Source organism: Mustela putorius, unplaced genomic scaffold (assembly GCF_011764305.1).
Source record: "Mustela putorius furo isolate JIRA1106 unplaced genomic scaffold, ASM1176430v1.1 tig00000905_pilon_pilon_pilon, whole genome shotgun sequence".
Taxonomy (NCBI): Eukaryota; Metazoa; Chordata; class Mammalia; order Carnivora; family Mustelidae; genus Mustela; species Mustela putorius.
In genome coordinates this window covers 6,568,170-6,581,528 of record NW_025421511.1, presented here as the reverse complement: position 1 = coordinate 6,581,528, position 13,359 = coordinate 6,568,170, and the positions used below count along the sequence as shown (strand labels likewise).

Genomic DNA, 13,359 nt, shown 5'->3' with positions numbered 1-13,359 from the left:
TTCTGCAAAGGGGCGCAGAGCCTGGGCTTTGCTCCAGGAAAGGGTTCGAGCCTGCTGCCGCCCCTCCTGCCCCTCTTCCAGGGAAGGGACGCGGTCGAGGCTTTGGTTCGTCACTCACAGCTCTGAGAAACATCTCGGTGCACAAGGGCCCTGCTCTTCCAGGATGCGGCCCTCGGTCCTGACCTTCCAGAAGAGCTGATGTTTCTGGCTCTTGCCTGCAGTCCGCTGGGCTTGTGCAGAAGCTTGCAGGGAACTCTAGACAAAGCGGACAACGTCACTTCCAGGAGAGCCACCACCAGCCATGCCCCCACCTGCTCGGCAGTGTTTGCTCCCAGTGGCCGGCCCGCTCCTCCCAGGCCCGCTCCCAGCAGCCCCGGCACCCCGCACCCCAGCCGGCCGGCCCTAGAGGGAGCCAGAGGGCCCTTTATAGGGGCCACAGCACCCAGGTCAACACTGGCCACGTGGCCGTGTCGGGGGTTTTGAGCTGGAGGCCGGTGAGGAAGAGCAGCTCTCTGCCCCCGCCCCATTTGCCTAAAGCCAAGACATCAGTCCCTTTGGTAAAGGCGCCCCCCGCTCACAGACCAGCAAGAGGAGGGCAGAGCTAGGCCGGCCACCCTAGGCGGGCACACCGGTCCCGAATACTCAACCTCATTCGCTCCCCAGTGTCGGCCGTCTCTGTTTGCCGCCCTGAAAGCCTCCGAACTCTGTTCGTCTGGCCTGTCACCTGGCTGCAGTTGTTTCTCCTTCGTCCAGATGAGTGTGAGCGCGGGTTGCAAAGCCCTGGAGCTGCTCCTGCGAGGGTGGGCGGTCCACCTGCTAACAGACTGCGTTGTTCCTGCGTGATACTCTGTCCTCCGCGGGTGAACCTTCAGGGCCTCCGCCTGGAACCCAGGAGGGAGAGGAGAAGCTTTCTGGGCTCCCCTACACCCTCAGCGAGGCCCTCCTCCATGCCCAGGGTGTTCCCCCGCGGTGATGTGGCAGTAGGAGCCCGCAAGCCCGTGTCCACCCTGCAGGGACCTCAGCCTGGTCCAGGCCCGCCCTGTGCTCCCAGCACCAGGCTCCTGCTCAGCGGGCGGATGGCCCCCCGAGCGGCGCGGCTCGGGCAGCTTTCAGCCTCCACTGCTGGGCTGTGGTCTCTCCGTGCCTCCTCCATCGGGCCCTTCCCAGGCTCCTGCGGGTCATGAGGCCAACAGGACAAGGAGGAGGGCTCACGAACACGAAGGCGGCTCTCAGCGAGCCGGGAGAGGGAAACACAGGGCACACGCCGGACTGAGTCCCGGCTGCTATGCCACATGGCCCAGTGGCAGATGGTCGACCTCGAGTGGGATCCTTGGGAACATCTCATGTCTCCCCTTTTGTTCTGTCACTGAAACATGCCCCCCTGAACCCCTTTTCAATGTTGCTTAGCAATTTTATGAATAAATGTAGAAATTTTTTATAATCGAAAATGCTATGTACATAGATAAAATCCATCTTAAAAAAAAGAGGATGCATACTAAAAACATGAGTGACTATCTGAAGGAGCTTTTTAAAAAAATTTAATTTAACTTATTTTTTCACTGTTCCAAGATTCATTGTTTATGCCCCACACCCAGTGCTCCATGCACTACGTACCCGAAGGAGCTTTTTTAGAAAAGTAAACAGTTTTCCAACTGGGAACTCGGCACTGCATTCTCAGTAAGGAATGCCTTTCAGCCACACGGACAACCCACGGCCGCTGAGAGCTCCGCAGACTAGAAAACCAGAAGCCGTCTTCTCGTGTCTTCGTAGGTGTCTCTGCAGAGTCTGGGTCCACAGGTGGACCCTGTGTCAGCTCAAGTCAGGCACGTGCCTTTGGTCCTTGGGAAGAGCAGCAGTACTTTGTTCTGCTCTTGATCTTGGCCGCACACCTTCCGACAGACAAGCCCTCTGTCATCTCCAGACCCGAGGCTCTAGCTACAACTTACTTCCTAAATTTCACTTTGTCCCTGTACTCAGACATCCTAGAGCTATAGTTGGCTGTAAGTGAACTAAACACAGCAAATAGTCATTAAGCCTGCAGATAATTTTCTGTGTGCCTATTGCCATATGCAGGACTCTCTTGGACTCTTGACATTTAAAAAATCTGATACGAATTTCATTAGTTCTTCTGCCTTTCTCTCAGAGATTTCTGATTTTTACCAAAGAACAGATCTCATGTTTCAAATTTTAAGTAAACCAGAATACCTGCCATGTTGGGTAGCTTGCTCTGCTGTGGTTTGTGTGCTTGTTTGTTTGGTATGTCTGTTGTATAGTTGATCAGTTAAGTGGCTGATCGGTTGGTTGTGTGGCTATCTATGTGTTTGGTTGATTATTTGTGTGATTGGTTGGTTGGTTTCTGGATGTTTGTGTTGTTGGGGTTGGTTGGTTGGTTGTGTGGTTGTTTGGCTGTATTGTTGGTTGGTTGACTGGTGTGTGGTTGGCGGGTTGTGCCATTGTTGGTTGGTTGGTGTGTGGTTGTTTGTGTTTGGTTGGTTATTTGAGTGATTGGTTAGTTGGTTAGTTTGTAGTTATTTGGTTGTATAGTTGATTGGTTGGTCAGTGCATGGCTGTTTGGTTGGTTGGTTGGCTGGTTAGTTGTGTGCTTGGTTAGTGTGTAGCTGTTTGTTTGGTTGTATAGTTGTTTGGTTATGTGTTTGAACGGTTGGTTGGTTGGTTAGTGTGTGGTTGTCTATGTGTTTGGTTATCTGTGTGATTGGTTGGTTTGTAGATGTTTGTGTAGTTGTTTAGTTGGTTGTGTGTTTGTTTGGCTGTGTGGCTGGTTGGCTATGTGGTTGGCTGGTTAGGGTGTGGTTGTGTGGTTGGTTTGGTGTGGTTGTGTGGTTGGTTGTCTGTTCCTTGATGTCTTGGGCCCCAGCTGCTGAATTAATTTTGCTGCTCATTTCACCCCTTGTGACCACTCTTGAGCCACACACAGACTTTTCTCCTGCTCACTCTCGTTTACCGTCACTATCCACCTCTCTCCCTGATCCCCCACGTCACTCCAATCTGCCTGTCATGCTCATTCTACAGCTTGTCCTTTTATCTTAATATTCTTGCCAAATTGGTGCTGTTGTTTCATGTGTGCACATTTTTAACTTACGTGAACATCTCACCATGTTTCTTACTTTTTTCTCTGTTCAGTGCTCTGTGATGCCAGTGTCCACCTAACACATTATTCTAACAGCCACACCAACATCTGGCATGACCCAGCTTTCTAAACCCTCTGGTTGCTCCCCTTCACCTCCAAGGACCTTAGAAAGCTCTGTCTGGTTTAGCTCTGGAATTTTAAACCAGCACAATGTGTCCCTTGCACAGTTGGCTTCCTGTGCTTTGGAATGGAGGGTCTCTTTCAGGTTCAACTGTGCATCCCATTCTGGAGCCCCTGGTGCCAGTTCCTGCCTCCCACTCTGGTCCATGGTATACCATACACCCTCGTCCTCTCTGCACGACCTACGTGGGATCCTAGGCCTTCATCTATTCATGTCTTCCTCTGTGTCAAACCACTAGGCTCTAGGACCAAGGACGGGATACAAGCCATATCAGACAGCACCTCCCCCAGAGTACGCCGCAATCTGCAGGCAGACACAATGGTTAATGTCACACAGAAACACATGGTTAGATGTGGTGGGTGCCATGGAGGAGTGGTTCCTGGGCTTCAGAGCATGAACTGCAGGGGTGCGATGACGAAACTGAGCAGCAATCCCAACACAGAGGAGGGAGCACTCTTGATGCCCTCGGTGTCAGCTGGGAGCCCTGCTCTTGGCGGCACCGGACCCTGTCCTTGGAGCCTCTGCTCTGTGTTCTCTAGAGACTCCATCTTGTGCTGGGGTACGGAAGGCATGGTCACTGGCTGCACTGAGCTGGGGAGGGAAGGTCGAGGGATCAGAAAGCTTCTTAGTGGAGTGCCAAGGACTCCTCCTCACCTCAGCCCTGAACTCCACCTTTCCTCTTGAGAACCTGGTCTTGTCGAATCTTCAGCTTCTGGCCGGCTTAGCGTGGCCTGTGTCTTAGTCCGCTCAGACACTGCGGACCGAGTGGTTCCACAGAGCAGACAGCTCTGGAGGCTGGGAGTCTGAGATCAAGGTGCTGGCATTCGGTTCTTGGTGAAGGTCTCTTCGGGGCTTCTGGACGTGCCTTCCCGCTGTGTGCTCACGTGCTGCAGAGGGAGCAAGCGCTGGTCTTCGTCTTCTCACAGGAAACCTCAGAAGGCCTCACCTCCTGACACCGTCCCACTGGCGGTCAGGACTTCATTGTGTGAATTGTGGCGGGGGGGCACTCGGTTCACAACGTGGGGTGTCCTTCTGAATAAACTGTGTTGAGTGATTGGTGGTGTGGTTGGTCGGCTGCTCCTTTGTGTCTTGGGCCCCAGCTGCCGAATGAATCACGCCGCTCACTTTATCCCGTCATCATTCTTGATCTGCGCGTGGCCTTTTCTTTGGCTCACGCCCTCCCAAAGGTGTAGTGCCTGTGCTTCCTCTCCCTTCTCCTCATCATTGTGCGTTGTGAGCTCGTGTCTTTAAAGAAACCCCCCTCCAGGGCGGTCACTCAGCTTCAGGGCCTTGGTTGGTGGCTCCCAAGCAGCAGGTTTCGGAGAGATGTGGACGTGGGAAAAGGCCTCCTGCGTGGACAGCAACACGCAAGGGCTGCTGGCCCTGGGCGCTGGGTGGTGGGAGCTACCGCGGTCCGTGCCCAGGGGCCTGGCCTCCCAGGAAGCCCACTGACCCCGAGCGCAAGGCTGTGCCCCACATTCCCAGAGCACAGGGGAAGGTGCCCCCAAGCCAGGGCGGTTCCCGCCGCACCCCAGCTCGCCGCACCTGTCTCCTGCGGGCCAGCTCGGGCTGGTCTGCACGTTCTCCTGCACCTCGCGTCCACATACCTCCTCAGCTTCAGCGGAATAGCGACAATTCAGGCCCCATTTATGTGAGAATAGACCGCGGGAAATCCCCGCTTGTCTTTCCTCGGTTGGCCAAGCGTGCTTTAACCAAATAACAAGGCCGTGAAAACTTCCTCTTGTGCCACAAGAGCCGATGTGGGGTAATTATTCCAAAAAGTGACTGTCAGGATGGCTGACCGAGGACCTGGGAACAGGCTGTTTCTGGACCTTTCCTTCCCAAGCCTCAGTGGGCTGGCCGCCTCGGGTGTGGCCAGGAGACCTGGGGTTCTGGCCTGTGGGCCTCCTCCACACTTGGTCCACATGGCTCCGCCCCCCATGTGGCACTGACTGTCCCCATGCACACAGCTTGCTGGAACATGGGCTTCTTTTCAACGGCAGCGCACACCCCTCCTCGCCGTCCTCAGGCACCCAGATCCCGAAGCAGCTCAGATGAGTTTGCGTTTCAGCCCCACGATGTGCACATGACCCAACGAAGGGGCCTCTGCCCTCAGGGGCCACGCACGCCCCTTGCCCGCATCTGGTCCCCCTCTCCCAGGGCGACGCCGCTGCTGCTGGGGACCAGCTTCCTGCCAGGCCAGCAGTCGCCGGCACGGAAGCAAGGACTGCCGTCCCCTGCAGATGCGGCCAACTGCGCTCCTGACCGACGCGAGGAAACTGCATTTGTCCCCCAAGAAATGGAGCTGGCTCTGTGCGGGCTTGTCTCAGGCTCGCTGGGACATCTGAAGGTCAAGTGGCACCTGGGAAATGGCCACGTGCAAGAGTCCTGAGCGTGGTAAGACGTTGGCTACCCCATCCCTCCTGGAAAGGCCCCTGGACTAGACCATCTCGGTGAAAATGTGTGCACCCCCCACTGTAGATGGAGCTCACGTGAAGGTGTGGCACGTCCCTGGCATCTGCTCCCCAGAATGGCCTCAGATGGGCGGCTGCTGTCAGTTACTGTCCACGCTTGAGTTGGAATGTTCCAGTCCGTGAGGACAAGATTGTCTACTTTCAGACACATATGTTTCTGGCAAGCGTCGTGGTGATTAAATTTGAGGGGGAGATAGTCTTGCGGTAATTTCTGGCAAAGGTGTGTCAGCTCTCGTGAGTCATCTGCATGGCCTTGTCGGTGCAGATGAAAAACAGCCGTGGGACCGGGGACGCTCCCCTCTTCCTCCTGCTCGGTCAGGGCCGGGCCCGGCCCTCCTCCAGGATTCCCAGACAACCTCCTCCGACCTGGCTCTTAGGGAGCGGCTCAGATACCGCGTCTCTCCCCAGATCTCCCCGGAAGGTGATTTCTCTCTCCCCGGATGCCGACAGCGTCTTCCCCACACTTCGTACCCACACCTAAATCTTGTAATCTACTTCCTATCTGACGGGCGGCACTGAGCACACCCCACCCCTGCCTCCAGCTTCTCTTGTAAAACGGAAGGGGCTTCGTGACCCAGAGTGAGCGTCCGGGGCCACACGCCTGCCTCGGCACGGTATGTTTGTTTTCTAGGAACATGTTTCTTAAAGCATCCAGTGAAGGGAGAAAAATGAAGAGGGTCTAACATTTGAAGTCCATCTTGATATTATTTTCTGGAAATCCATATTTAAGTAGCAAAAAGGAAGATAGAATCAAGATGTGAGCTATGGGGGCTCACTTGGGGGACTTTAACAATCTGGCCTGAAGGACTGCTGAAGGCTGCCGGGCTTTCCCAAAATAAAAGCCATAATCTGGGGGGGGCACTCAGTGTCAGTTCACCGGGACTAGGTTAGTCTCACCACCCCTCTGCACCAGGTCCCACAGCTGGGGCACTCCCCTGAGTTAATTGTAGAATATTTACAACAATCCCAGACTCATGCGTGTGTACATGGGACATTACATATGCTGACTCACACGTGTGTACATACCAGGTAACTGCGTATGCTGACTCGTGTGTACACACAGGGCACCCGCGTGTGTTGACTCATGTATGTGTACACAGGACATCTGTGTGTGTATATACGGGACACCTGCATGTATACATACGAGGCACGTGTGCATGCTGGCTCATGCGCGTGTACACGGGGCACCCGCTTGTGCTGTGACTCGTGTGCACATGCACCAGGCATCCCATGTGTGGCCGACACTGCCATGGCCGGGTGTCCTATGAGCAGTATGAGCCCAAAAAAAGGCTTGTCTGCATTTACTGCAGTGCCCAGACATTCCCCAATCATCAGATCTAAGTTAACCAAAAGGAAGAGCATCCCGGGGGGGCCCAATCCATCAGAGGGAGCCCTGGCAAAGACTCAGCTCTTCCTAGAGTGTTCTGCTGGCTTTGACTCAGGTCAGGAGGGACTCAGAGGGTCCATGGCTGGGACATGGGGGTCCTCAAGGAGCTGAGAGATGTCCCACCCAACAGCCAGCAAGAAAACCAGGACCTCAGTCCTGAACCACAGGAGCAGAGCTCCGCCAACAGCCTGGGAAGACCCTGAGCTCACGAGCCAGGGGTGCCATGCCTGCGCCCTGACCCACAGACACGGGGAGGGACTACATGGCTGCTGCTTAAAGCCACTGGTTTTTGGTAATCTGTTGTGCAGAAGGAGAGTACCAACACAGTGGTGAACGGGTTTGGGGGAATATGCAGCCTCTTTGAAGTTGTGTGTGATGTTCGTGTGGGGTGGGGGGTGGATGCGTACATCTGCTCCTTATTTTGGAGAAGCCCCAAGGCTTTCATCAGAGTCTCTGAAGAATGTGTTCCCAAAGGAGACGACAAGCTCCCTGGAGAAAACACTAGGGCTCAAGCACGTGCTGGACACAGAAGAAAAAACTAGATTCAGCCAAGCGGTGCCAGTGAACTCAGGGCAGCTTTTCTCTGAAGACACGGCAGCCTGGGGTCGTGGGGGCGGGAAGCACTTGTGTGCATGCCGAGGTCTCCTCTCAGGCCTCTGGGGTCTCTGATGGCGGGAAGGTGTGGACGGGCTTTCCCTGAGGCGCCAGTCTCCATCCCAGCAAGCTAACAGACACCCCATTTCCCGAGAGCTTCCTTCCCTGTCGAGACTGGCTCACAGAGCACAGGTCACATGGACCCTGTGACTATCCTGCACTTTTAGAAACAATAAATGGACCTAATTATTACCCAACTTCAACCCCATGGTGGTGAACAGATTACCATTTTTAGGCCGACAGATTAGAGACAAGATTTATTTGCTTTTGTTCTGTAGAAGAGGGATTTTTTCCTCCTTTGAAGAAGAATATATAAACTCACAGGCCCTGATCACCCCTCTCCTCCCTGGCCCTGGGGTTACACCCTGCCCTGGTGTAAGCTCGGGTGTGGCCTAGGAAACAAAGAAGGTAAAACCCGAGCTGGGGAGAGGCGAGGAAGGGCGTGGACAGTAAGAGGAAAGAGACCAAATAAAGGGCTGTGTCTGTCTGCCACCCGGAGGGTTTTCCTCTCCATCAGCTGTGTATGAACTTGCCATGCACAGAAAAAACGTACATTGATCACAATTAAGAGACACAAATTAGAAAGTGAGAATTAACAGGAAAATTAATGTATTTGTCACTATTTTCATATTGGCAGACACGGCTTATTAATTCACGGGCACTGAGGGGAGGTTCACAGCCTGGCACAGTGAGAAGACAGGTTTCCCGAGGCCAGTCAGGGAGGCCCTGAAGGCAAGTAATGGCTAACATCTCGCCTGTGGAGTGGTCCCTTGTCCCTGCAGGACGGGGAGGACTCCTGCGTCTCGGACGTCACCCACATTCTATGCTGACTTACTATTCAGGGAGAGGAAGAGGCAGCGGATGGGTAGGACACTTGTGCAGGGGACCTTTCTGCCTGGGGCAGCGTGGGGAGGAGCCCGACGTCAGGAAGAGTGACCCTCCTGCCCCCCTCTCCCACCTTAAGATGTGTCCTCCTCAAAATGCCCCCTTTAGGACAGGCCCCCACTCTGCCCACGGGCAATCATTTTCTTGGTCACAGCCCTGGGGTGTGTGGGCCTATGCCCGTGTCCAGGTCTAGCTAGTGGCTCCACTTACTGACTTTTATGAAGCTCAGGTTGCTTCACAGCACCTAGCTGCAAACTGATGGATCTCCAGAACAGGGAGCAAATACTGGCTGTCCCAATCTGTCTCCAGAAGGTTCCAGTTAGTGGAACAGGCATCTCTCAAGGACACGGAGGGTGATGAGGGGGGAGGATCTCTGGAGAATGGGGCGTCCACACTGGAAGGAAAGAAACAGAATGGTCTCCTTCAGAGCTGTATACAGAAAACTCTAGGCAGCACACACAGACACCACTATTATCCAGCAAAGTTGCAGGATACAAAACCAATATATAAAAATGAGTTGCATTTCTATTCTAGTGATGAACAATCTGAAAAGGCAATTAAGAAAACAATTTCATTTACAACTGCATCAGAGAATAAGATACTTAGGACTGAGCTTAATGGTGGAGAGAAAGACTGGTATACTGAATACTACAAAACATTGTTAAAGGGAACTTAGAAAGAGACGTAAATACACAGAAAGGCATCCCATGTTCACGGAGTGGAAGACTTGATAATAGTGTTGAGATGATCACAGCACCCAGAGTGATCTCCAGGCTCAAGGCAATCCCTATGAAAATACCGAACATATTTTTTCCACAGATAGAAAACTCTAGCCTAAAATTCACATGGAATCTCAAGGGGCCTCTCATAGCCAAAACAAACTGAAAAAGAACAAAGCTAGAGGATTTACACTTCTTGGTCTCATACCTTTCACAAAGCTAGAGTAATGAAGGACAGACATACAGACCAGTGGAATAGAACAGAGAGCACTGAAATAAACCCTCACATCGACAGTCAGCGATTTTCAACAAGGGTGCCAAGATCAGGAAAGACCAGTCTTTTCAACATACAATCCTAGGAAAACTGAATATCCACACACAAAAGAATAAAACTGGATTTTAGCTTATACCATATATAAAAATTAACTCAAAATGGATCAAAGACCTAAATGTAAGAGTTATGAAGAACTATCAAACTCTTGGGAGAAACCTTATGATACTGACCTGGCAATTATTTCCTAGATATGAAGCATCAGGAAACACAGGAAAGGAAGACACAACTCAGCTGGACTCCACCAAAATGTAAACAACTGAAACAGGAGTAAGAGAGAGAAAAGGCAGGCAGGCCACAGAATGGGAGAAAACACTGTCAGATCATTTCTCTGATAAGGGATTAGTATTCAGAATATATAAAGAATTCTTATAATCCAATGACAGAAACCAGATAATCCAACTCACTAATGGACATTGACTTCAACCGGTGTTTCCCTGAAAAAGAGAATGGTCCACAAGCAGGCGAAAAGATGCGCAGAAGCATCAGCGCCTGGGAAATGTGGACTGAAAGCACAGGAGACATCGCTTCGCTGCCTTCAGGACGGCTCCCGCCAAGGAAACAGGAGATACGAGTGTCGGTATGGACGTGGGGGCCATGGCACCTCCATGCAGGGCTGGTGGGATGCAGGGTGGTGTGGCCACCGTGCACAGCGGACCAGCATTTCCTCGAGAAGTCGCACGCAGAGTTACCATCAGTCCCAGCAACCCTACCCCTTGAGAGGTGGGAACACACGTGTGCACACAGGATTCCGTGCACGGTGTCCACTAATCCCAACAGCCAGATGTCCGGTAAACAAAATGTGGCATACCCAGATCGTGGGATGTTGTTTAGCATGAACACAAAACTGCAGATTACTCATGGACACTGCATTGTACACTGATGAATTTTATGTCATGCATAGTTCACCACAACGAAAAAATACATTTTCATGGACAAAGCTAACGACCTCCTAAACTGTGAGTCCGCTGACAGGTGTTTCTAGAACCCTCTAATCCTACAACAGGTGACTATCACCAACACAAAAGGAAAGGTCAGACTGGGAAAACGATGCTCCTGATGTTCCCGAAGCAGACCAGAGCCAACAAGGAAGCAAATGACAGACCCGACCAGGATCCTGTCACTGAGGCCACAACATTTAACATCCGTAAAGTGTTCTTGAAACACAGAGTTTCGAATACAAGTTTATATAGCTCTATAAAAATAAACAATTTCAAATCATACAGTCTGTTACATTTAACAGAACATGTTTTCAAATTTTACAAGAATCAAAGCAACAGGATCACTGGGCAGTAATCTGAGTCACAGCAATTTCCGGTAACTGAGAAAGGTCCATTTTATCCCGGTTTCTCGAAGTCTCGGACTGCGTGTTGCTCACTGTGTACAACACACAAGCAAACAATGCGCCGGGATGTTTTCCTCGTTCCCGGGATCCGGGTTACAACAGAAGTCGGGGGGATTCTGTCTTCTTTGTAGGGATGTCTCTGCTGACCTCATGTTTGCCTTTGAGATTTTCTTGCTAAATGTTCGCTCTTCCAGACGCACTGATTTATTCCCAGTGTTTCTCGGGAAGGATGTGTGTGATCCAGTAATTAAAGAAAGCCGAGAGCACTCTGGCCTGGTCTGGGAGACAAGCACACAACATAAAACAGAAAATACAGTAGCACAGGAAAACCCCAAAGACGGCCCGTGTCGGTCTTACAGAAACTAGCTATTGGCTCCAAGCACAGCCTGCAGAAACCCCAGTAAAGCTCGGCTCTGGTGCCGAGGTGATACTGGCCGCGGCACGCGAGCCCTCGGCACACGGAGAAATCCCGGGGGTCGATGTTTCCATCAGGTAAGAGCCGGCCGTCTGCAGGCTGTGTTGGACCTTCAGAAAACCTGCCACAGAATCGCGTCACCCCTGGCACGCAGGGGAAGCCACAGGCACACAGAGACCCAGTGGAGGCAGCGGCACGCAGGGGAGCAGAGCACTCAAGGGTTGCAGGCGGAACCCCCAAGCGGGGCGTGGGGACCCCTGGCACAGGCGTGCGCGCAGGGGAGCAGAGCGCTCAGGGGTCAGAGACAGAGCCCCTAGAGGTGTGGACATGCAGGACCAGCGCAATCGCCCCATCGCGCCCTGCGGCCAGATTCTGGCTCAGCCCGCCCCTCTCCCGCCTCAGGGGCCTGCCCAGCTTTGGGTGCAGGTTCTCTGGCTCAGGTGCCAGGCGGCCTAAGCACTCGACACTCCTCACAGGCTGCCACCAACGCACAGCGACCTCCCAGCTCCCACCGAGCGTGGACTGCCCTCGGGAGCCACCTGCGGCCAGCGCCCCTGCAGCCCGGTCTGCCGTAGGCAACTGCGCAGGGAGCTCCGCCCCCGCCCGCTGGGAACAGAGGCGCAGGGCAGAGGCCATTCCAAATGTTCCTGCTGCCCGCGCCAGCGGCCTGGCCCCTGACCTCTCGCTCCCTCACCAGGCATTGAGGAGGGTCGCAGGACAACATGCAGTAGAGGCCCAGGCTCCTGGTGGCCCCGGGGCACCTGCATGCTGGAACCATAAAGGGTCAGGGAGGCAGCCCCCTTTCCTGTGCACCAGCTTTGCCCTAGCTTGCACACACACAGGCAGGACCGTGGGAGGAGACTGACTGGGGTGCAGCCAGGAACCCCCCCAGCGTCAGGAAGGGGAACGGCTGAGCGGTGGGAGGGACCTGTGCTGCTGTTCCCAGGCCGCCTGCTGCCCACACCAGGCCCACGACATGCCCACGTCAGACACACCGGCCTCCACAGACAGGCCTCACTGCCCGTGACACACTCCGTCTACAAAGTAGCTTTGAGCAGAAAGCTTGGAACGCATCTCCTACGCGCACTAGCGGGGACTCTGTTTCTAAGAAAAAGTGCTTCAAGTGCTTGTCAGTTAAGTTCCACCGAGTGGGGAAGGGAGCGTGCCTGTTGATGAAACCTGTCCAGGGACGTGGATGTCAGAAGCTGAGAAACATCCCTGCTAAATCCCCACGCGTGGCCGAAAACTCTGCCGACACATGTTAGAGAAACGCAGACGAAAGACCTCCGTGGGAGGAACACAGCACCAATTCTGAAAATTTAAAACCATTTATTTTTATCTCATAAATACTTTATATTTGTTTAACTTAATAAAACTGGCTTTCTGCAATTTGAGCTGAAACCTGATGGAAACTCAAGTGTGCTCCACGCAGGAGAACCCGCACTGAGTGCGGACCAGGTAACCACCAGAGCCGGGACACCAGCTCTCGGAAGCTCCGGCCGCCCAGCCGCGCCCCTCAACAGAAGGGCTCCGGGAGCCTCAGCCTCCCCTCCGCAGTGCTCACCGCACACGCCCTTCCAGGCTTCCCCCGCCTCCTCCTGCAGGGGCCCCCGGACGGCTCTCCGCTCTCCTCCACCTTCTCTGCTCTGTGAAGGTGGCCCCTGGCAACCTTCCCCGTTCTCAGCCCCACGCTGGGTGTCCAGCCGGCATCCTGCCTGGCCCCCGCGTGACCCTGGCTCCCCAGGATCCCTCTCCCGGGACTGCCCAATGGAGCATCACAGCTCAGCACCCACCGCTGGGCTCTTCCAGGGGCTCAGGCCCCACGCCTGCCCACGTGGCCACGCTGTGGCTCTCACCTGCACAGCCTCCCTGAACCTCCA

General features: G+C 53.8%; 1 protein-coding gene across 11 annotated transcripts in view; it reads right to left on the bottom strand.

Moving 5' to 3' along the window:
- ERICH1 (glutamate rich 1) overlaps positions 1-13,359 on the bottom strand; it is a 62,192-nt gene that overhangs the window by 10,402 nt on the left and 38,431 nt on the right. For 3 of the 11 annotated variants that reach the window (XR_006608455.1, XR_006608453.1, XR_006608454.1), the window contains exons 1-3: positions 9,893-11,197; positions 8,880-9,063; positions 119-881 (exon numbers count right to left, since the gene is read on the bottom strand). Coding sequence is in view for 3 of the 11 variants with exons in the window: in XM_013063642.2 (XP_012919096.2) it covers positions 11,269-11,342 (74 nt within the window). In the remaining 8 variants the exon portion in view is untranslated. Of the gene's footprint in view, positions 1-118; positions 882-8,026; positions 9,064-9,892; positions 11,343-13,359 lie in introns of those variants that run through there. The other 8 variants (XR_006608459.1, XR_006608452.1, XR_006608457.1 and 5 more) reach the window with 5 other exon arrangements.